The following is a 23,233-nucleotide window of genomic DNA, read 5'->3' on the forward strand; positions in this document are numbered from 1 at the left end:
ATTTTTGGGGAAGTGAAAATTTCTAAAACGTGAGATTATAAAATACTGAATGTTTAGATGCAACTTGCAAGGCCTCAGAAGTGCCGTTTCCGGCAATCTGAGAGGCATTGTGTGCCCAAAAATTTTCTTGTACGCTACGCGCCAACTGATGGTGGCGCTCCGCTTAGATAGTGTCACGGGAACTTTCGGGCACAAAAAGGTTCTGCCGCCCCCAAACTGAAATGGTCCCATACGCCTATGTCAACTGCCCCTTAATGTGTGGGATCCCCAATCATTTTCCGCCTTCGCAGTACTACAATGAGAAGAATCAGTCAAAGTCACATGTTCAACTGCCCCTTGGTGTGTGGGATCCCCAATCATTTTCCGCCTTCACAGTACTACAATGAGAAGAATCAGTCAAAGTCACATGTTCAACTGCCCCTTGATGTGTGGGATCCCCAATCATTTTCCGCCTTCGCAGTACTACAATGAGAAGAATAAGTCAAAGTCACATGTTTCACTGCCTCGTGATGTGTGGGATCCCCAATCATTTCCCGCCTTCGCAGTACTACAATGAGAAGAATAAGTCAAAGTCACATGTTTCACTGCCCCTTGATGTGTGGGATCCCCAATCATTTTCCGCCTTCACAGTATTACAATGAGAAGGATCAGTCAAAGTCACATGTCCAACTGCCCCTTGATGTGTGGGATCCCCAATCATACGACAATGAAAAGAATAAGTAAGAAGCCAAATAGTGCAATTATTTCGAAATATATTTATTAATGTACACATTTACAATCAAACCAAATAAACAGTGAAAAATTCCAGTGCCTCCATATTTATTCCTCAACTTAAAAACTGGTATTTTCTTATTTTCTTTCCTTGTTTGAGAGGTGCAACTAGTTTGGGGGTGGGGTGGGAAGGGGGGGAGAGGGGGAAAGCATAAAACACTATTGTGTGTGTTCTATTTTTATAAAAACTAAAACCATTTAGCAATGTAAACTGCAATTATTATCTTCCTTAATAGCTATAAATATGCTAAAAGTCAAATTCTGGTCAGAGGGCTCTCATTTTCGAAATTCAATACTTCTTTTAGTGCAGTAGCATTTTCCCTCTCCAAAACATCTTGCTGTCTGATAAAACACTTTTCAATCTTTGGAAGCAGGGACAGTGATTTGGCCCCCTGGCAATAAACGGTCACTGCAACACCAGCCCCCACCCCCCCCCATCCTTCACAAGTGGTGTAGACAACAATAAAAACCTGAATGAATCCTTGACCCATCTTTGAACTTTAGCCTAATTATGAAGACAACCTATCTTGCTTCAATATTTATTTTTGTATCTTTCAAGTTACTCTCATAGGTTAACATCAAAATTCAAAAACAGAATTTAAAAAAAATGCTTATTACACATTAGTTCTACATTTGAGCAAATTATGTTTGCATGTTAGCATATGATCTACCAAGGTTTGGTTGTCACTGCATTATCCCATTAATATTATATTAATTTGCATAAAACACCTAGGATAACTAATGTCGATATATTACTTTAAATTCACACCCACTGATTCCACAGCAATTCCTGTGAATGGAAAATTTAAATTAATCCCAAGGCAGAACACAACCTCAATAATATGATAACTCACACATGATGTGGATGTTTACTTTCTCGTCAGATTTCAGGGCAAGAGTTAGGATGAAACATTTTGTCATTTACCTGTACCATCTAACTGTCACCAAGAGCTTATCATCATATAATTAATATATTAAAAGTAAAATTAAAATAGGTTACTATTTTGGGTAACTTAAGCTAGCTTCATCCACTACATTGTAAAGTGTGACAACCTGGACGGAATAGAAAAAAGAACAAAAAACGTTTTGATGTGTCACACAAGATGCTGGTGAAGCAATTTAATTGTATCTGGTGAGAAGAGGATTGAAGGTTTCTAAGGAAATCGGCCACTTTAGCCGATCAGGGGAGGACTAAAGTGTAAATTGTGACCGGCTCAGTAAACCAACCGGAGGTTTTGGCCCCTTCAAACAAGCCAGGCATTTTTCACATTGAAACACAGTAGAACCATTTGCAACCGCCTGAAAATCAATGCCTACGGCACCTCAACCTCCGTCTTTGGGGCCTTGGGTTTTGAGCAGGTACAACAGCTGGCTGGCCAATCTGTCTCTGAGATGTTGATCCAAGACAAACTTAAAGGTCCTCTTTATAGGCCGAATTATGCTAGGGAGTCAATATAATGGTCACTTATATTTATCCTCTAAGAAGGTTTTTCTGGTTATATAAATTAATACTCATCAAAGGTAATAATAAAGGGTGCATGAGAAACTCAAGGGAATTTATTTTGATGAAACTTTCGGATATATATTTTTTTGACCATGCTGAAAATTGGAGACGCTATAATTGACGGGTACATACAGATAAATGTGTATTGGAGCCATGTTGGATTCATCGGCCTTAAGAACGACATATTCTTAACGACTTTACATTACTTTAGTTACATCTCAGAAAGAGCTTTATTCTCGGCTAAGAGCAGACAATTTAATTTTAGGGCTACCTATCACACCACACAGTTCAACCTGTAGACCCATTCCCATTCTATTCTTCCTTCTTCACAGTACAGTTTAACCGGAATTTTTTTACGAGAGGTCCCCTTGTTCTTTGGTGATGACTAGAGCATGTAGAAGGATGTCATATCTTTCCAGCACATCACCTTTCACGTTGAGCATAACATTCGTCTCCATCGGCATATTTGGCTGCAAAATAAGAAACGATCATTTTCTTGGTTTAACAAAAAAAAAATTAAAAAATAGCCAAAATGGCAACCAGAGTAATTAGTGTAGGCTAGTCATGCGTGAAAATTGTGGAATGATGGCTACTTCCAAGAGTTATGTGTGACAATTATACATGATGTTTATATATGTACATAATCGTTTCTAAACTGAGAAGGTAAAATATTGTTTCGGGATTTTCCAGAAAGAATAAAAGAAAGAAAGAAAACTCGATTCTAGCTAAGACATCAGCAAGTTTTCTATAGGCAAAGGTTTGTGGTTTTGATCATGTCCGATCTACTTTACAAATTTGCTGTGAATATAAAGCGTTGAGGAACCAAAATGCAAATACAGTCTATATTATATAAGTGCAGAGAATAGGATAGGTTGCTTTATAGAATGGCAACATGGAATAGTATGTAGATGACACGGCAAAGTCTTGTAAAGAAAATCCATTGTCAAGATTTGAAGGAACTAAATTTCCTGTTAGGGTTTCACCTATTATTAAATATTTGTACAGTTTTGTAGGTCACCAACAAGCAGTCAACAATATAATAGAAACCAATTCAAACCACAGTAAACAGAGACCTTGCATGAGTGCACTTGATTGATTCATTGGTCTATATCGGTTTTATAGATGCAAGGTCTAGTTATATGAAAACAAAAACAACAAAGGCAAAGTGAAAGAGATTGTAAATATATATCGAACCACTGACAAGCCAAATTAAGTAGGGTTCAAAAATTTTGTTTTCACGCTTTCGAAAGCTCCGAATGTCAGCTCTTATAAAATACTTCTAAACGTTACTGTGTACAAAAACTTTGATACAGCTTTGCAGTTGTATCTAGCAATTTCATCATTTTGACTAGCATTTTTGCGGTGCGATATCCGATAAAGTATTCCCAGACTCATCGATGAGTTTGGGTTACTAGTTTCCTGGGGTTGGTCGGGGGGGGAGGGGGAGCAGAGGTGGTTGACCACCATTAAGAGAATGGAGAGGATGTGGGGGAGAACTGAATTTACAAAAATGTAAAATCATGCTGGGGGGGGGGGGTGGGAGGTTGTAGGTCCACATGGAGAGAATGGAGTGGGTGTGGGAGAACTGAAATTTACAATAATATATAATCATGCAAGTCCATTTCCATGAAACATTTACATTCGAAATTTGTATCAATCTTTTATGCAAGTTTAAGCTAATCACATAACCCTATGTTAAATGCACATAATCTATGTGTTCCTGTTATTTTTTTTATTTTTTTTTTATTTTGAGTGAAAGTGAATAGGAAGTCTTTACAAGTGAGATTAGGTTAATATCCAACCTATATATCCACAGAAAACATATGTTCGATCTCGACTTAAAATTCCCAAAACCAAATAGGACTTTCCTTCCGATTCAATCGAGTTCATGTCCCTTTACAAAAATAGTAATATTTTAGAGTTCTTCAGGTGCTTTCCCTCTTGTCCAGAAATTGTAGCCTTATCAAAGTGATTATCTGTAAGTCAAATCTAAAGGAAATTATAAACTGATATTCATCAGGGCTTTATCTGATTTCTGCTTCCAATTTTTTTTTCTTCCCTTATAGCTTGGTTACTTAACTTGTCCTGTCTAATGTAAATGCATACCAATAAAAACTTATGAACACACAATAAAGAGTGGGAGGGGGGGGGAGGAGATGCTAATAAAAAAATGAAAAAAGCAAATCAAAGAATAGCTGGGATTTTTTGGCATCTCGAAATAAGTATACATCCAATTGTTTATGAAAATAGCGTCTTACATTATGTCCCTTTGGGGGTGACCATGTGATGTTTATTTTCTTTGTATTTCCCGCATCGACCATTCCCTTCACCGGCTCGACTTGAAAACCTAACACAGCGGCTGTGTTTAGGTTATCAAAGAAAAATTCACCGTTCTGAAAAGAAATTGAAAGGAAAAGAACGACGAAAGAGTTTCATATAAATTTTCTGTCACGGTTTTATTTTTTAATGAAGTTATCAAATCATCCGTAATGAATGGCAAATATTTTTGGGAACTAACTTCCTGGAAGTTATGACAAGAGGTAGATTATAAAAGTAAACTACAGCCTGTTTTGGTTTCACCACTGCAAACAAGCGAGATACCGAGCGAGCTTAATTTACCTTTTTCTGACTAACGGCCATGGTTCTCACGCATCCAACGTTAAGCTGTCTGCTCGCTGGCTGGGTCTTCTCGTCAGTACTGAGAGCTCTGAAAGTCAGTAATACAGGAGTCGCAGCAGACTGGGGTACTTCCGCTAATATACAAAAAATTGAAAAATAAAGGTATTATTCCGTTGCAAACGATCAAAGAAGAAAAAACAAATACCCTCAGAAGATCTAACTACTTGAAGATTAAACTTCAACTCTGCGATGCTTCATCGTAAATTAGGCAAAAAAGTCGAGTGTAGCGGAAAAAATACCGACAGAAAAAATGTCCGTCGGAGATAACAGGAGTATTAAAAGGAGGTTTACCATAATCCGGATCTTGTATTAACCATAGACTATATTCAAGAAACAGATACTACAGATAGGTATTATCAGCCCTATCATGCACCTCGTGAACCTCTGGTCTCGGAATAACATCTCTACTTACAGGTCCTGGAGAAACCAATGTTTTGCTGCTCCCCCACATCTTTGGAACAAATTACCTGAATTCATCAAACTCCATCCTTCTCCTGTGTCCTTCAGATCTACTCTGAAAACTCATCTATTTCTAGAACTCAAACCACTTCTAATTGACCTTTGAACTTTTCTTATTTCTTATTCTCTATCTGTTACTTGCTTGGCCCTTTTTCCCTGTTGTTTCACTTTGCCATTGGCATCTCTCTGACGGATACCGACGCATTACAGATGTTCATTATTATTGTTATTATTATTATTATTTATATTCAAAGACCAAATGCAGGTGACAATAAAACAAATTAAAAGTGAAATAAAAAAAAATTAAAACAATTGTTGCGCATGGAAATATATCACTTGCATATACCAGATGAGATGTTGACAAAGATTGAAGATGATTTACCTAATTCCTCGATAATCGGTGTCACGGTTAAGGACTCAACTCTCGGTGATATCTCATCACCCCCTGTGACATACATGATCTTGGTTTTCGCAGCACCCTTCAGTTGAAGGACGTAACCCTCTTGTTTTCCAAACAGCTCGATACGTGCGACATCTGCGAAGAGCTCGCTGGGATGGTCTGGTCGGAATGTGACAGATACGTCAGCTTTCTTGCCTGGGAATAGAAAAGACAAATGCATCCGTACATATGTAGTAATGTAATAAATAATATTATTCCAATACATGGGTGAAATATTTTTTAAGAAATTTGATAAGGGGCTACCAAATACAAACTTGATGTTCCCTTGCTTCACTGTTGTCAGCAATTTTAGCTGTTTATATTAAAGAATGTATATGTTTTCAAGCTCGGACTCAAGAAGGTGGTTACAAATTTGATACTTAAGTTCTTAAGATATTTAGGTCAGTGTCTATTGGTGGAATTACATGCAAAATAACCATACAGTACTAACAGACTAGTGGTGAGTCTGTTCTTGTACTCACATGCTGGAATAGTTTCCTGTACTCATATACCCCGATGGATTTGTACTTGTACTTGAGGTAATTTGAGGAATCTAGTATGTACACTGTAGTGCAAATTTAGGTACCCGTAATACAGGTCCCAATGGAGTTGTACTCTTACTTGAGGTATTTTGAGGAATCTAGTTTGTACACTCCAGTGCAAACTTCATTACTCGTACTACAAGTGCTGATGGATTTGTACTCCTACTTGAGAGGTATTTGGAGGAATCTAGTTTGTACACTCAAGTACAAACTGAAGTACTCATACAACAAGTCCCAACGACTTTGTACTCTTACTTTGAGGTATTTTGAGGTATCTAGTATTGTACACTTTGTTATTTACCTGGTTCAAGAGTCCCCTGACATGGAATACAGTCAAACACGCTTCTACCATTGTAGTTAGCTGGACCGATGTCATAGTGTCGTTGGGTCTGGTCCCTGGTGATGAATACTGGCAGTTCGGAATGATTTGATGTCTTGTGGCTGGTCAGGCTATCCAGGTTGATCTTGTAATCGATGGCAAATGTGGAAGAATTCTCAAGCTGTGAGGAAAGAGGAGAAAGAAAAACATCATATGGCATGGTGGTGTTGGGGGTGGGGGAGAAAGGAGGGGGTGGGGGAGGAAGGAGGGGGTGGGGGAGGAAGGAGGGGGTGGGGGAGGAAGGAGGGGGTGGGGGAGGAAGGAGGGGGTGGGGGAGGGAGGAGGGGAGGGGGATTGATTGACAATACATTCTTACGTTCAGTTGCTGGTACATCACAAGGAGGCCATTACAAATAGTTTGAGTTGAGAAAAGTGGAACAACAATTACAAACAACAAATGATACGTAAAATAAGACTATTCAGTGTCTGCTAAAACTAATGTAGTCTCATTTTTAAAAAAAGTGGTGAAGGGGGAGGGTTAGAGGTGGGCATGGGGTGAGAGATGGGAAGTTAGGAGCAGGAAAGGTGAGAGGTTTGGTCTGTAATGAGAAGACAAGACCAAAGGAAACATGTTGTCTTTTAAACTTAGTTTATAGTTATTTCAGTAAATGATGACTGCATATGCAGGTTGCTGTTGGCAACTTAAAATATGCAAGGCCCTTGATCATGTGATCAGTCCCTAGTCTCCCAGAAAGCCAGAGTATTCAGGCCAGCCAAATATCCACATCCATGCGAGGAGACAGCCATTGAAATGTGCTTCATTGTGAGTGCTATTTCCATAGGAAGTGTATTCTTTTATTCATATAGGATATATTGCCTTACAATGAAGCCTAACTGTGCTAATGAGGTGTTCATGCTGGAATATACAAGAGGAATCAATGAATATGAAATAACTCATGAATATGCAAGAAATCTAACCTTGAATGTTTCAGTGTGTTCCTCTCCAGCGAGAACATAGCCCAGATCCAAAACTCCATCATTAACTGAGACCTTCACTGCAGGCTGTAAACCTTGACCTTTCAGGACAAGACCGAGGGTGGAGGTTGCACACTTGATGTCCAAGACTTCGTAGAACTAATGGCGAGAACATAAAAGAAACAAGTTTTTCATGACATGTGGAAAGAAGTGGCTTCAGTATTAATTTTCAAAGTATTGTAACATATATGTGTAGTTTCTTTTAAGATACTAATAATGCATGTTTGACTGAAAACAACTTAATACATGGATCAAACTCCTCCCATTCAAAACTGTAAACTTATGAATGATTTATTGAGTTCCATGTGTACCCAGCCAGACACTCCCTGATGGAACCAGACTGAACAAGATACAGAGAAACTTGACTAACATGGGTGAGGTTTTCTATAGTCGTAAAGATCCATACACCGTTTTCACTAAAAGGTCAAAATAAAGTTTAAATAAATAAAAAATAAAAATAAAACAAAACAAAAACAAAAACAAAAATAAAAATAAAAGTAAAAATAAAAATAAAAACAAAAATAAAAATAAAAATATTTAGCAGACTGCTTATCCATTAAAGAGCCTGTGTAAGAGAATGTGTAAAAGTATGTGGGCCTGACGATTCGATCCTAGCAGGAGGCTGAATGATCTTTATTCAGCCTTTGAAGAAGATCCTGCTAGGATCGAAATGTATAATTATTACAACAATATTTGAAGAGGGTTAAAAGACTAGGTTGGCAAAGTGCTAATCTCCCTCGAGGCCCCTCTGAAGAGAAAATTACCGATACAAGGATAATAAAAGATATTAAATAAAGACAATTAAGAGAAATAGGAATAACAAACAAATTTAACAATAAGATAAACATTTAAATTAAATTAAGAAAGATAAGTTTACACTGCTTGGCCAACAGTCAACCTCAAGGACAGCTTTTGTTCTTAGGGACAGCTTTGGTTGTTGGAGCAACATTTACCACAGTAGGTACCCACTGGTACTCATGTGTACCCCACTGGTACCCTGTGTACGTACACTTGGAACACATCTATCTATCTGACCACTGATAACTCTGACTGAGTCATCAACACTCACATTTAACAAAGAATTAATTTACTTCCTCTTTCGGGGGAATTGTGAAACAGTATGGAAATCAGTTTGACTTACAGGTGTTAAGAAAAGACTTCATTTATATCAATGTGAATAAGATGACACCAGGAACTGGAAGAAATTGTCAGGGTTAACAATGTGACCACAGATACTGGCAAAGGGAAACGGACATAAACTGTGTTGAATGAAGGCTTTATAAATCTGTCTGAAAGGCTTGCATTGTGGCAGGGCCTTCCCTCTTTGTACAGTCTAATTAGCAGACATATAGCGAGATGGTGCATGTCATCTATCATAGTTGCCTGTACTAATATTGTGTACTTGTGTTCTCATGTACTTGTGTACTCATAATTTCATAGTTGCCTGTACTCGTGTACTCATACACTTGTGTACTCCTATACTTCTGTACTCATCTACTCGTACTATCATTGTAGCCTATACTCGTTTCCGTATACTTGTGTACTTCATATTGCCTGTACCAGTGTACTCATACTACCATAGTTGCCTGAACTCATGTACTTTTATACTTGTGTACTCCTATACTTGTGCACTCATGTACTTGTGCACTCATACTATCATAGTTGCCTGTACTCTTCTACTTTTATACTTGTATACTCATAAACATACTCCTATATTTCTGTACACATCTACTTCTACTATCATAGTTGCCTGTACTCTTGTACTCATGTACTTGTAGTATCATAATTGCCTGTACCAGTGTACTCATACCAACATAGTTGCCTGAACTCATGTACTTTAATACTCGTGTACTCATGTACTTGTACTATTATTGTTGCCTGTACTTGTATACTTCTGTACTTGCATACTTGTGTACCCATGTACTTGTGTACTCGTACTATCATAGTGGCCTGTACTATTGTACTTGTGTACTCATGTACTTGTTATATCGTATTGCCTGTACCAGTGTACTCCTACCATCATAGTTGCCTGTTCTCGTGTAATCCTATACTTGTGTACTCCTATACTTGTGTACTCATACTATCATCATTGCTTGTACTTTCCCTGATGGATTTGTAACAGTACTTAGAACCCTAGTACAAAACTAAGCACTCATGCATGGAGCCTTGTACCCATCCTCCTACCAAGGGAAATTCTAGCTTGTATGGGGACGTATGACACACTAAACACCTATGTGGCTAAGAAGCTTTGGACACCAACTCTTGGACTTTGGACACCAAAACTTGGACATCACCTCTTGTTGTCTGTATTCAAGTATGACTGTTTTTACATGTTTTTATGTAACTCAGCGACTTGTAGCAATAGAAACTATTAAACTGGTGATATATACTTCTTAAAGAGAAACAACCGCATGGCTAGATTCAAACCTTTTAGGTTTTCTATTGATGAGAAGTAGCGAAAAAAGTAACTCCAGCCATGACACAAAACATGAAATTCCGAGTTACAAGATTTGTTTTTTCGTTTTCTTTTTAATAGTCAAATGCTTCAATGCAATTTCTAGAGGGCTTTTATATTGTATGGTTCCATCACGATACTCTCCACAGGTAAACTCTGTTTGCCTTCGAGCTTTCTGCTAAGATGGAAATGTTCGGCTCCTCAAAATTTTTATTCATTTTAGCTGCGCAGGACTTTTTTGCAGTAGACATGCAGTTCCCTTACATTATTCTATTTTTTTTATTTTTTGAGGGGTCTCCCTTTAAGAAAATGCAAATATAGAATTACTTAACAAGGAAAAGACAGGGAGAATAATTCAAGGAAATGAAACCGCTATTAACCAAACAATAGGTTGTAATAAATATATAACGGTGACTAAAACGAATAAAAATATCACATGAACCCAAATAAACCACATGCACTTTGGTAAATACACAGTCACACTTCCTTGTGGTCTGTTCTGTCAAAGTAATATAAACTTTGAGCAAAAGTTAAAGTAAGCATCCATAAACTCACAGACTTTGCTTGGGTGGGTTCAAATGCTACCACGATTGTGTGTGTTGCATCAGGAAGTAGATTGCGAATGGCGTTGAGAACTTGGAACGGACCGTGACAGTCCAACACAGACTGTTTAAGCTGGTTATTGTCTTGGTCAAGTAAACTCGTCGTAAGTTGGTAGAAAAGTTATAGTAATTCAAAACACCTTCACAATCAAATTATTTACATAAATGAATAATGGAAATTTGACTGGGATATTTAGACAATGGAAAGGAACAAAGAACTTTATGGCTAGAACGACGCTAGTTGGTGGCGATCCCTTTATAGCCATTCTTTGCTAGGGGCGCGGGTCAGATGCCACAGTGCCTAGCATACCGTGTAACTGTGGATCATGCCGCATTTCGTAGAGAGCTGGGCTTGTAACCGCAAAGGTCAATGGTGTGATTTCCCTTTTAGACATAAATTACTCTGCTCTTTTCCACAATCAAATTCCAAAGAAACTTGTATGTATTTCCTCCTTGAATTTCATTTTTCTACACCAATGGGGTTAAGCTGGGGCACAAACTTTAATCCTTAGTTTGTTGTAATGATATCACAGTATAGCAGCCTTTAACCTTCAAAGGATATTGCTTCTAAGATACTTTGTCTAAAAGTAAAAACCAACAAAATCGTTTAAATAACATCTAATTGGTAAAGTTCTAAGCAATTCCTACAGCAACAGCTACACCAATAGGGAGCCAGCTAATTTACATACAAGATTCTAGAACAGTGGACACCACAGAGTGAGTAGTATTATGTGATAAGTATGTACCAACCACAAGATTCACAGGACAAGGCCATTTTATCATACGTATCTAGTTTTGCTTTATATATTGTACAATATCTTAGACAATCAACTGCTTTGTATAAATTTTTCCAACAAATTTCTCCAACAAAAAACAGGAATATGAATATTTAATATATGACCTAAATCAAGATTTGCATAAAAGGATACGTCCAATGGTGTGTCGGCTATGTTCTGTATGGTAATGGTCTTGATTAATCTCTGGCCTATGGAGACCTCGTCAAAGTTGGTGAGTGGCCTTCCGTGGTTAGATATAGCGACCAGAGATGGCTTGACTTCTGGACAGTGTACGTGGAGGTACAATGTGTTGTTGATACTGAAATTAAATAGAAAAATAAAAAAATGCTAAAAGATTTTAAAAGTTTATATGTATATCAAAAAATGTTTGAATACTGAAACTGGTAAATAAAGCTTGCGGCTAAAACAAAGATCAAATTAGCCTAGACTGTCAAATTATACCGAAACGCTCAGTGAGAGGTATCAATGAGCTACTTAAATAACTCAGTACGAGATAAGCTTTTTCTTCTCTTTTTCATATTTCTTTGGAGGGGGGATGGGGAGGGGTGAGGGGAGGGGGATGGGGGAGAGAGATGGGGTGAGAAAGTAAAACAAGATGGAGAACTTGACTATTTCTTCTTCTCTTTTCAAAATAAGGTATTGTTTTCTTTAAAAAATTATAATGTGTTAGAATAGAAATGACACCATTTTAATATATTCTACTTTGAATCAAGGCATTTACTACTATAACCTGTTTTGATAGCTAACCATTCGTTTTTGTTTGTTGTTGTTGGGTTTTTTTTTTTTCCAAAAAATTTCAAATGGATGAAGTATTTTTCTATAATAAAGGATTCAAATTCCTTAGCTTAAAAACAGTTTTAGAGATAAAATTTCAAACATATTTATGGATCACTTACTCATAAGGTAAAGTGCCTGGATCCCCAGGGATACCTGAAGCAATGAAACATGGAATGGAGTAACTACGGAAACAACCTGAAAACTGACGAAGGAGAGATGACCTTCCTGCTGCATAATCATCAGATCTAAAATGAAAAGCAAAACTTAAAAGTTAAGACACTAACCAATCATCAAAGAGAAGGGCTGTTCAAGCTCTGAGATGAATATTGTAATATTACCGCATGTCTGGTATACAGGCCTTACTCCTATATTAGTTATCTTATGCAGTACTTACTCGGGGAGGATATCCTCTGGTTTGGGTGGATTCACTGGCTTAGGGCCTGATGCCGATGCTGGACTGTGTTTCCCTTTCAAGCCAGGCGATTTAGGTTTCTTGACTCCTTTCTTGTTTTTCTGACAAAAATAGAACAGAAATAAAAGTTTGAAACAAATTGTTAGAATGCAAGCCTTCAGAAGTGACATTTATCTGTCATGTATGATACCAAATAACCCTTGCCCCTCCCACACCCCCCTCCCCACCTCCCTCCCCCACACCCTTCCCCATATCACCACCCCAGAAAATATAAACAAATGAGATAAATTTTATGAAACACACCAAAAAAACAATCAATTGAATTCTTACTTTTAGATGATTATTTGTGAATATGAAAGTCATAAAAGTACCTTTTCTGCTATAAAATGTAACAATTGATCAAGGGGGCTCTCTGCAATATATATAACTGTGTTATGATAAGGTGTTTGAAAATTCAATGATATGAGCAACTTGAATAAAACAAGGAAACCAAATTAACTTTGAAATTCAAATTTACTTTGAAATTCTAATTTACTTTGAAATTCAAATTTACTTTAAAATTCAAATTTACTTTGAAATTCAGGTTTGAATGTGCAGTAGCAGAGACTATAATAAATATACATTATCAAGCTCAATTTCCAAACATTGTCCTCAAATTGATAAATTATTAAATCAAATATCGAGTTATAAATATTTTCATCATCAAAGACATTCTCAATTCAAAATTGGCTGCTTTAAATGGGTATACAAACTTCCCAACTCATGCCAAAAGCAAAATTTTAAAACAAAACAAAACAACACATTTTGATAACATCGTAACTAATCTTTGTTAGAAATGTGAAAAGATGGCTTTAGATGTAAACTATATAAATGCTTATATTCTGTAGGCTCTTAAAACACACATTCCTCAGTCTATGTTTTATTTCTGTACCATCTTTAACTTTTGAGAGATTACCATTTAACCATCTGAGGTTCATCAATTAAAGTGGCTGGTCTACTTAGTCTAACACACAGACCATTAGGTCAATTCCTGAGATGCAACATAAAACTCGCTTGGAAAACATATGATATTTGTGGCCTCAAATAACATGCTCACAATGCGAGCATCACAAATGTGTCACGTTCAAAAAAGACCATGAAATTCAAATGTTATCCGAGGTTGCTAAGTATAAATATGAAAGTTAAATGAAATGTTGTTGAGATATTAGAACCAGATGACTTGCCTCTGTGAATTATGTTAAACAAAGATGCCACATAATTTAACTAAGATGCATCATTACCTGCTTCACATGCATAATTTTGAAAACAACTAATGATGACCTTTGACCTCAATGATGAAAGATAAACTTCTTACAAAGAGAGTCTATAGTCATCATTATTGCAACTAAATATGCTAGATAAGTTAACCAACTTATGGTCACTTATGCTCACATTTTCTATGACTTGGGTCCTTCTACAGACACCCTCGAACAATTCTTCCTCAATGAGTTTAACATCCTATTATTCTATCATTTTAATATTTCTAAATATGGTTGGGGGAAGATTTTGAAGGTTCAAATCCTCCAGGGAAGCTAACTTTGCAAACTTTTAGCAATATCAGCATGTAGGCTAAAACTGATGACCTTTTAAGGCAATAGGCAGTTCCAATATTATATTACTAGTTAAAGAAACGTCACTGCCAACGCCCTTATATTATGTAATGTAGTATTATTAACAACATTGGGAATTAAGTTAAAACTTCAGTACTGCAAAGTTGATATTATGTTAACATTCTAAAAGCAACACAGCCTTGTGCTAATTTTAGCTGCTATTTGCAAACAGTCATAACTCTACGACACAGACAGAGGCCTTTTGGGTGAAACTAGACTAACGTTAAAGGTGTAATAACATGCATGGCTGCTGCCCTAATTCACAATACCATTTACCTTGCCCTTTGTGTCAATTTCGTCACACCCAGGCGTGAGAAGGGCACAAGACCTTAACAGTGCTATGAAGAATTTCTTTTGTCCTCATACAACCGTCAAAAGTAAAACACTATTCTCAAATTTGCTATACATTTTAATTGGTTCCGTGATGTGTGACCAAAATATTAAACACGGGGTAGTTACGTATACTATTAACCTAATAACCATAGCAGTACCTATTAACATCTCTTTCACAGAATATTTTCTTTATTCAGTAATGAAAAAAAAGCTTGAAATGGTAGATATAAATGAAATGAAGATATATATATAAATGAAATGGAGTGGGGAGGAGGGGGGGGGGTAAAACATAGCTTCTATGTTTATTTCCTTATTAATCGACTAACTTTTCAAGAAAAATTCATGGCATTGCCAATCAATGATGAAAATGCTCGAACAAGGAAAGATCTTCATTTGTAATAAACCAAGAATGATAACAATAAATATTTTAATGTGAACAATGAATTATGTAGCTACACCAATTTTTGTTAGTATCTGAATTTTGAAGATATAAAAATTAAAAAACAAAACAAAACAAACAAGCAAGCGAATGAGATTCCTGTCAAATGGAGACATACCTTGTCGTCTGGTTCCTAAAAGATACAAAATTGTTCATATAGTGTCACAGGAAATTACTAAATATGTATTTGCGATAAAGTCGATGATACCAAAATTACAGACGCTTACACATGGCCTATACATATATACTTTCCAGATTGATACATCCAGAAGCTAATGACTTGCCAACAGAATTAAATTACTACTTTTTAAGAAAAAGTTGCCCAGGAAAGAACTTGGGCAAGAAAACCGAATGACTGATCCGCTCTCAACCCCAGTCCCCTTGCATCGGGACTGTGACTGTGTGATCATCGTCGGGTGTGCAACACCATTCCCCTCGAAAGGGAACAGAATTAAATTACTGAATGGTTATCTATAAACATGGATAAATGTTCTTTATTTCTTCATTGACGAACGCAAAGTGACTATTATCTAATCTTTGTCACATAAGTTAATTCTCATTGAAACTATTGCAGTTGGACTTAAAGCGTGTACATCTGTTATAAACTTGTAGAGACCCTCAGTGATGGTGCAGTGACTTGTATGCATACTTTCCACATGTCACATGCTATAAATATACGGTGTAAAAACACAAGGAGACAACCATGTGTTGAATGCCACAAAGTGGATTTAGGTGTGGGTGTGGCCCAAGTAATTCAAGCAAACAATGTGTTGAATGTCACAAAGTAGATTTAGGTGTGGGTGTGGCCTAAGTATTCAAGAAGACAATGTGTTGAATGTCACAAAGTGGATTTAGGTGTGGGTGTGGCCCAAGTAATTCAAGCAAACAATGTGTTGAATGTCACAAAGTAGATTTAGGTGTGGGTGTGGCCTAAGTATTCAAGAAGACAATGTGTTGAATGCCATAAAGTGGATTTAGGTGTGGGTGTGGCCCAAGTAATTCAAGAAGACAATCTGTTGAATGCCATAAAATGGATTTAGGTGTGGGTGTGGCCCAAGTAATTCAAGAGGACAATGTGTTGAATGCCGCAAAGTGATAAGAAATGAAATGATAACTTTCCATACCTCATTTGGATCGGGAGCGTTCTTCCGAGCAGCCTGTTCGTCCTCGTATTCCCGTCTGGCTTTGGCTTCCAAGTTCCGAGTGGCTAGCCTAACAGCTTCTTCTCTGATATCTTTATCGCTAAGACTTGGACTGAATTTCACAGAGATGCAGGTTTTCTGGAATTAAAAAAAAAAATGGAGGTCGACATGCCACAAAATAGGAACAACATTTTGTCCCCTCCCCCCCCTTTTCTTACCAAAAAATAGTGTAAAGTATATATTCTCTCTTAGAATTAATGTATCATGTGAACTTCAATGATAAATGCAAACCTCAAACCACACAAATTTAATGCAGACCTCAAAGATAATGGGATACCTCACAAACCAATGGGAACCTCAAGAATATATGGCAACCTCAAGCATAGATGGATACCTCAGGAATACATGGCAAACTAGAAACATAAATCATAAACTCCTCTGTATTCAAATGATATGTATAAAATTAATAACACACTAATTTGAAAATAATTATACTTGATGGCAAAACATTTCTTGGCAAATGACCTTTACCTACATCCGATCAAACTCTATTTAAATAATTTCAAAATCATCCAAAAGCCTTTCTTTCTCTCTGTGTTATTTTTTTTTTTTTAATGATCACATCTCAAGATGTATTCGTATTATTAGACGAAAAACAAGAGAAAATTACCCATTATTTTACAACAAATGAGGAAATTTACCTTTCCAGGTTTGACAGTACCCACCGCTGGGTAGAGAGATAATGGTGACTCAGCTGGCACCATGAATTCAAAAGATGTCGGCCCGACAGGGGCAACCGGCCCCTGTCCTACCCTGGGTACGGGATGGGTGAATTCATTCCCGTCTGTGTGACTGTTGGTGATGTAGAAGGACACGACAGAAGAATCTTCCAAAGCTGTGGCGGCAAAATGGACCACGGAATGGGATAGCTCCAGAGGAGTGTGGACTCCTACTGCTTTACAGGACAGCTTGAAATCCCTGCAAGAGATATAATTAAAATGCAGTCATGACTTATAAATATGGATTGGTGGAAAGGAATCACTAAGTGGAAAGCAGATTGTTACATTGCTACATTATTCAGTCAGCAATTGATTTCAACATGGATTTAAATTTTGCAATTAGTTACAGATTTAGCGTAATTTGTGATTGTTTTCAAAGAGTCGAGAGATTTTCAGATAGTTTCTCATTTAACCGTCAGATTTTACAAGTAGATGAAAATACCTGTCAATTCCTGATTTGCAAGTCAATTGGAATGAATATTCTTTGGCTTTCTGTGGGCTGAATATGATATCCACTGCGACAGTCTCACTCGGTAGAAGGGTGCCGAACCCATCGTCAGGCTGGACGGCCACGTACTGGAGAGGAAATGACAATCAATTCTAGCCTGGATTATCATAAAGACCTGTAAGCCAGTACTGTCAGAGACGGAGAGTCCATACAGTAAGGGAGGGGGGGGGGGGGCGGATGCCCCCCTGACGGACTCATATGGACTGCTGGCGCCCTTTTCAGCTTTTTACCACTTTTTACTTATTCGCGATTATTGACTTTTTATTGCCCTCTGAAATACCTATTGACATTTGTCACATTTTGTTGGTGTCATTTTCTGACAAAATGGCGATGACACCTATTTATTCTTCGTGTATCTGCAAATTAGCAAGGCCCGGAAAGGTCATTTCCGGTGATCTAGGGAGTATCTTTTCACAAAAAATTTCTGTACGCTCCGCGCCAACCTGTGGTGGCGCTCCGCCTAGAAAGTGTTGAAAGAGCCCCTACAGACCATTTTCGCCCCCCTGACCAATACCCCTAGCTCCGCCACTGAGTACTGTCACTGGTTCCAGACACTTTCACTTGATGCAATATTAGGAGTGTTAGCTCAGTGGTTAACGCTGGTGCCTTTCAATCATAAGGTCCCGAGTTCGAGTCACTCCAAGATTAATGTATGTCGTCCAGTTACAGAGTTGTTGACAATTGACAATTCATAATCACGGACATTATATATGAATCTAAGAGACTGACTTTGGTCAGCTTGTGGTTTTGATAAGCCTATGAGGCTTCTTCACAAATTCTTGCTTGCAGGAGGATCTAAAATACATAAATAACTGTCCAGTTACTCTAGTGTTTCATTATTCTCAATTTTCTTTTACATTTTATAGAATCATAAAGTTTTTCAGGAAAAGATGAGAATCCCATTCACAAACCAACATAACATCCGAAATATCATTTGAAATTTAAAATTGTTATCAAAGATTCGACGAAGCAACTTTAATCAATCAAATCAATCAATGAAATCAAACCCAACGACTAATCACTTGCTTCAACTTGATTTTATTTTTGTAGGCTCGACAGGAGTAAATTGAAGACAAAAAAAAAAATCGAAACATACAGTACCTCCGGTAAATTCACAAAGCCATATTTCTGTGACAGGATGGATCTGTTGGTCAGATGGACGGTATAAATGACCGATTCGTGAATGGTACAGAATCCAAAATCGAGATTGGTCTGATCAAACTCCAGGTCAGAGGAAGTTACTACGGCATGGACTGTAAACGGAACTGGAGCAGTCTAAGGGCCAAAATGATGGATGAAAAATATGGATGATGTTAGACTGCATTGATTGTAAAGTTTTTCGTTGTTGGTGCTAGATATTTACCATCACGGGGATAGAGGGAGGGAGCAGGAGATTAATGATTGGTTTCAGGGATTGAGAAAAGAAAATAAGCTGATAAATTTAGTCGCAAAAATTATAACTTTATGTTATGAGAGAAAGTATAGAGACCATAGAAATAAAAAACGGTACTCTGGCAAACTTCTTCTTCGACCATATCCAAGAGGCATGTGTGAAACCTCATTTTGGATTATGCTAACAGAACACAATGGACATTATGAAACCAAGCTGTTTCTTTGTAACCCTTGAAAGCTGTTTAAGCTCCAGCAGGCACACAAAATGAGGACGCAAAGAACGTTGTTGAAATCACCAAGCATTTTACCAAATTAAAACATGAGTTTTTACCTGATCTGCAACCCTTATAGTCATGGGAGCTTCAAGGACGCCAGTATCTTTGTCGAAGCATTCACCACCTTCTTCTACTAAGTTTTGTCTGTGAAAAAGAAGAATTGAGTCAAAATAATGCAATGATAAAGACAAAGTAATTTGATGTAGTTCATATTTATTAATTTATCACCGGTAAAAATATAAATGCTTATAAAAAGCAGTATCAAAGATTAAGATGTAAACATTTGTTGACTTTTGTTGACAATATTGGTCAACCTTCCATCTAGTTCCACTTTTAACATAGCTCAACTACTCCACACATGAATACTTTGCTTGTATATAATAGCTAGTACTGTGATTATCATTTACTTCACCCAAGTAGATATCATAAAATGTTGATCGGAACAAAACAATTTCAGAGATCTGGAGCAAATTAGCCACAAATCAAAGAATGTTCTATTATAATTCCTCATGATAGATGAATATTCCAGCAGACAACCGTGACCGCTCTTAATGAATTGTCCAGTTTTTCCATCTTTAATTTGTATACAGAAATAATAATGCATCACTCTCACTTTGACAGAAGTTCATAATTCTTGCATTTAATAGAAGCAGTTTATCAACATCAAGGTTACACGATACAAGATTACTTTAAGATTTAACAGAATTATTTTGTGATCTCTGCACCAGGAACAACTTAGAAACCAAAATTCTACAATGCTTAGAGACCTATAAAGATAACAAATTTACCAATTTAAAAATGGCTTACACTTTTTGACTTAAAACATTACACCATCAGTTATTATACTAGTCATTTGGAACTTTGTTAACTCACCCAGCATCCCTTTTCCCCACCCCCCCTCACCCCCCCTTTCTCCCCAACCACCAAACCTATGATATAAAACTCTAGAATCACACATAGATTTTTAATGTTTTCAATAGAGGACATGAAACTGACCTTGGGAGGAACTTCATTTGTACAGAGAATTGTGACTGGGCCTGAATATAAGCTGTCTTTGGTAAAAGTTCCAAGTGGTTCCTCAGTTCCTTGCAGACCTCCATGGTTAATCGCAGAGCTGTCGTTGCTCGATTATTGATGACGATCGCGTCCTGATAGAGCCGATCGAACATGCAGATCTTTAGGTCTACATTCTGACGTTCCACCCAGACTGGGACGTCGATGGCCCTAGCGTATGACTTGACCGGAATCTGGGAATGGGGTTAGAGAGAGTCAATGAAATAATAATATAAGAAAGCTTTTCTTTGCAAAATATCTATATAAATAACTTGAAATTGCATAAAGATAACTTAACTACTTCAAATATGTGTAGGTATGTTATACTGTTGTCAAGTTTGCATAGTAAGGAAACCCACCTGGAGACCCACATCGGGTGGGTAGTTCACCTGATGTAAACATAGCAAGGTAACCCACCCCAAATATCTAAAGCTTGATATCCCAAATGAACAATATTTATCTATGTAATCAACTATACAGCTGATGTAGCCCACCTCAAATATCTATAGCTAGGTCACCCACCTCAAATATATTTACCTAGTTAATCAACTATATAGCTGATGTAACCCACCTCGAATATCTAAAGCTGGGTAACGCACCTCAAATATATTTACCTAGTTAATCAACTATATAGCTGATATAACCCACCTCAAATATGTTTATTAAGGTAATCAACTATACAGGTAAGGAAACCCACCTCAAATATCTATAGCTAGGTAACCCACCTCAAATATATTTATCTAGTTAATCAACTATACAGCTGATGTAACCCACATCAAATATCTATAGCTATCTATAACAGTATCTCCCACTAGGTAATCCACTTCAGCTATAGATGTACTTAGTCATACCACGTGTAAATCATCACACATCACACTATATTATTCTACTTACACTACTGGAATCTTCATCCGAGAATCTCAGTTCAAAATCCACGTCAACTTTCCCTGGTACCGTCGGTTGGTAAATAATCTCTAGTTTAACAGATCCAAATGGACCAATCTCTCCTCCAGAGACCTCTCCGATTCTCATACCGTCTAGACCGAAAGTATCTTCTTCATCCATCCATTCTACATCTTCATCTGCATTGAGAGGATAAAAGCAAATTAGTTAAGTAAAATAGTAATTAAATAAATACAATTGTCTTTAACAGACATAGGGTTATATTTACATAGTATATTATTATAAAAGATAAGTAAATAAAAAGTTAAAAAATTGTGAAAAAATAAAGTAGGTATAAAATAGTTTCTGGGCAATAAATTTTGGAGAAAAAGAATCTAGCATTTGAATGAACTCACCAAGTAGCTGCCTACGAGTTTGAACAGCTAGTATATGGTTTGATTTAAATAAAATAAAATTACAAACAACCCGAATACCTTGATTTGAATGATATCAAATTACAAACAACCCAAGTACCTTGATTTGAATGGAATCAAATTACAAACAACCGGAGTACCTTAATTTGAATGAAAAGCAAACTATGGGACATCCCGAGTACCTTAATTAGAATGAAATTAAATTACAAAACAACCCCGGGTACCTTGATTTGAATAAAATTAAATTACAAACAACCCCGAGTACCTTGATTTGAATGGAATCAAATACCAAACAACCCCGAGTACCTTGATTTGAATAAAAGCAAATTACAAACAACCCCGATTGACCTATCTTGATTTGAATGAAATCAAATAACAAACCCTGAGTACCTTGATTTGAATGATATCAACTTACAAACAACCCCGAGTACCTTGATTTGATTGAAATCAAACTACAAACAACACAGAGTACCTTGATTTGATTGAAATCAAACTACAAACAACCCGGAGTACCTTTATTTGAATGAAATCAAATTACAAAAACCTGAGTCCCTTGATTTGAATGAAATCAAATTACCAACAACCTTGAGTACCTTGATTTGAATGAAATCAATTACAAACCCAAGTACCTTGATTTGATTGGAATCAAATTACAAACAATCCCGAGTACATTGATTTGAATGAAATCAAATTACAAAAAACCCCGAGTACATTGATTTGAATGGAATCATATTACAAACAACCCCGAGTACATTGATTTTAATGAAATCAAATTACAAACCCCGAGTACCGTGATTTGAATGAAATCAAATTACAAACAACCCCGAGTACATTGTTAACATTGCTGGAAAGCAGTCATCAAATCCAAACTCACTGCCTGAGATATTAGCTGGTACATACCTTCCTTCTCGGCAGGCACTTGCTCTTCTGAGTCCTGATTCTGCTCTGCGGATTCTGTTTCAATGGCTGCTTGCTGCTCAGGCTCTGCTCCAGGTGTTTGGACTAGCTCTATTTCTTCTGACGGTTTGACCGCAGCTATATCAATGAAAAGGAGGATCATTTATGACAATTGTCAGTAGTATGAAATCATTTAATATGAAAGTATGAAATTATGAAAGTATTAAATAATATGAAAATGACAGTATGAAATTAGTATGAAAGTATATTAATATGAAAGTATGAAAGTATGAAATCATTTAATATATTTACACCACTGTGACAGAAACCGACTTTTACTCATGCAATGAAAAGCAGGATGTGTCCTTTAACAAAAGAAAGCATTGAACTTTAAAGTAAAAGAAATAAATAAATCAAGCAAAGTAATACAAGCATCTGACTTGAAATTAAAAGGGTGGAAAAATAAAAAAATAGCAAATCGTAAACAGCAAAACTTGAAATAACAGCACCTAAAAGGGATGACAAATAAAAAGAAATTAGCATGTGACATTAAGCAAACAGATACCCAGACAAGTTTCAGGACAAAACTGGATTGTAAACAGTAGAACTTATGAATTTTCTTGCATTGTTCAGCAATAACATAGATTAGAAAGAAAACA

At 36.8% G+C, this 23,233-nt stretch overlaps 1 protein-coding gene across 4 annotated transcripts in view; it reads right to left on the bottom strand.

Annotated features, from left to right (window-relative positions):
* Positions 1 to 735: 735 nt before the first annotated feature.
* LOC139975626 (cilia- and flagella-associated protein 74-like) overlaps positions 736 to 23,233 on the bottom strand; it is a 41,164-nt gene continuing 18,666 nt past the window's right edge. For 3 of the 4 annotated variants that reach the window (XM_071983681.1, XM_071983682.1, XM_071983683.1), the window contains exons 18-36: positions 22,578 to 22,712; positions 21,256 to 21,443; positions 20,305 to 20,555; positions 19,365 to 19,452; positions 18,743 to 18,916; positions 17,576 to 17,709; positions 17,056 to 17,332; positions 16,337 to 16,492; positions 15,331 to 15,345; positions 12,774 to 12,892; positions 12,499 to 12,624; positions 11,735 to 11,900; positions 10,759 to 10,878; positions 7,692 to 7,847; positions 6,696 to 6,894; positions 5,796 to 6,008; positions 4,895 to 5,028; positions 4,534 to 4,668; positions 736 to 2,745 (exon numbers count right to left, since the gene is read on the bottom strand). In XM_071983681.1, coding sequence (XP_071839782.1) covers positions 2,629 to 2,745; positions 4,534 to 4,668; positions 4,895 to 5,028; positions 5,796 to 6,008; positions 6,696 to 6,894; positions 7,692 to 7,847; positions 10,759 to 10,878; positions 11,735 to 11,900; positions 12,499 to 12,624; positions 12,774 to 12,892; positions 15,331 to 15,345; positions 16,337 to 16,492; positions 17,056 to 17,332; positions 17,576 to 17,709; positions 18,743 to 18,916; positions 19,365 to 19,452; positions 20,305 to 20,555; positions 21,256 to 21,443; positions 22,578 to 22,712 — 2,903 coding nt within the window. In that variant the 3' untranslated portion in view covers positions 736 to 2,628. The remainder of the gene's footprint in view (positions 2,746 to 4,533; positions 4,669 to 4,894; positions 5,029 to 5,795; positions 6,009 to 6,695; positions 6,895 to 7,691; positions 7,848 to 10,758; positions 10,879 to 11,734; positions 11,901 to 12,498; positions 12,625 to 12,773; positions 12,893 to 15,330; positions 15,346 to 16,336; positions 16,493 to 17,055; positions 17,333 to 17,575; positions 17,710 to 18,742; positions 18,917 to 19,364; positions 19,453 to 20,304; positions 20,556 to 21,255; positions 21,444 to 22,577; positions 22,713 to 23,233) is intronic. The other variant, XM_071983685.1, reaches the window with a different exon arrangement.

The sequence above is a fragment of the Apostichopus japonicus genome, chromosome 11 (assembly GCF_037975245.1).
Source record: "Apostichopus japonicus isolate 1M-3 chromosome 11, ASM3797524v1, whole genome shotgun sequence".
Classification (NCBI taxonomy): Eukaryota; Metazoa; Echinodermata; class Holothuroidea; order Aspidochirotida; family Stichopodidae; genus Apostichopus; species Apostichopus japonicus.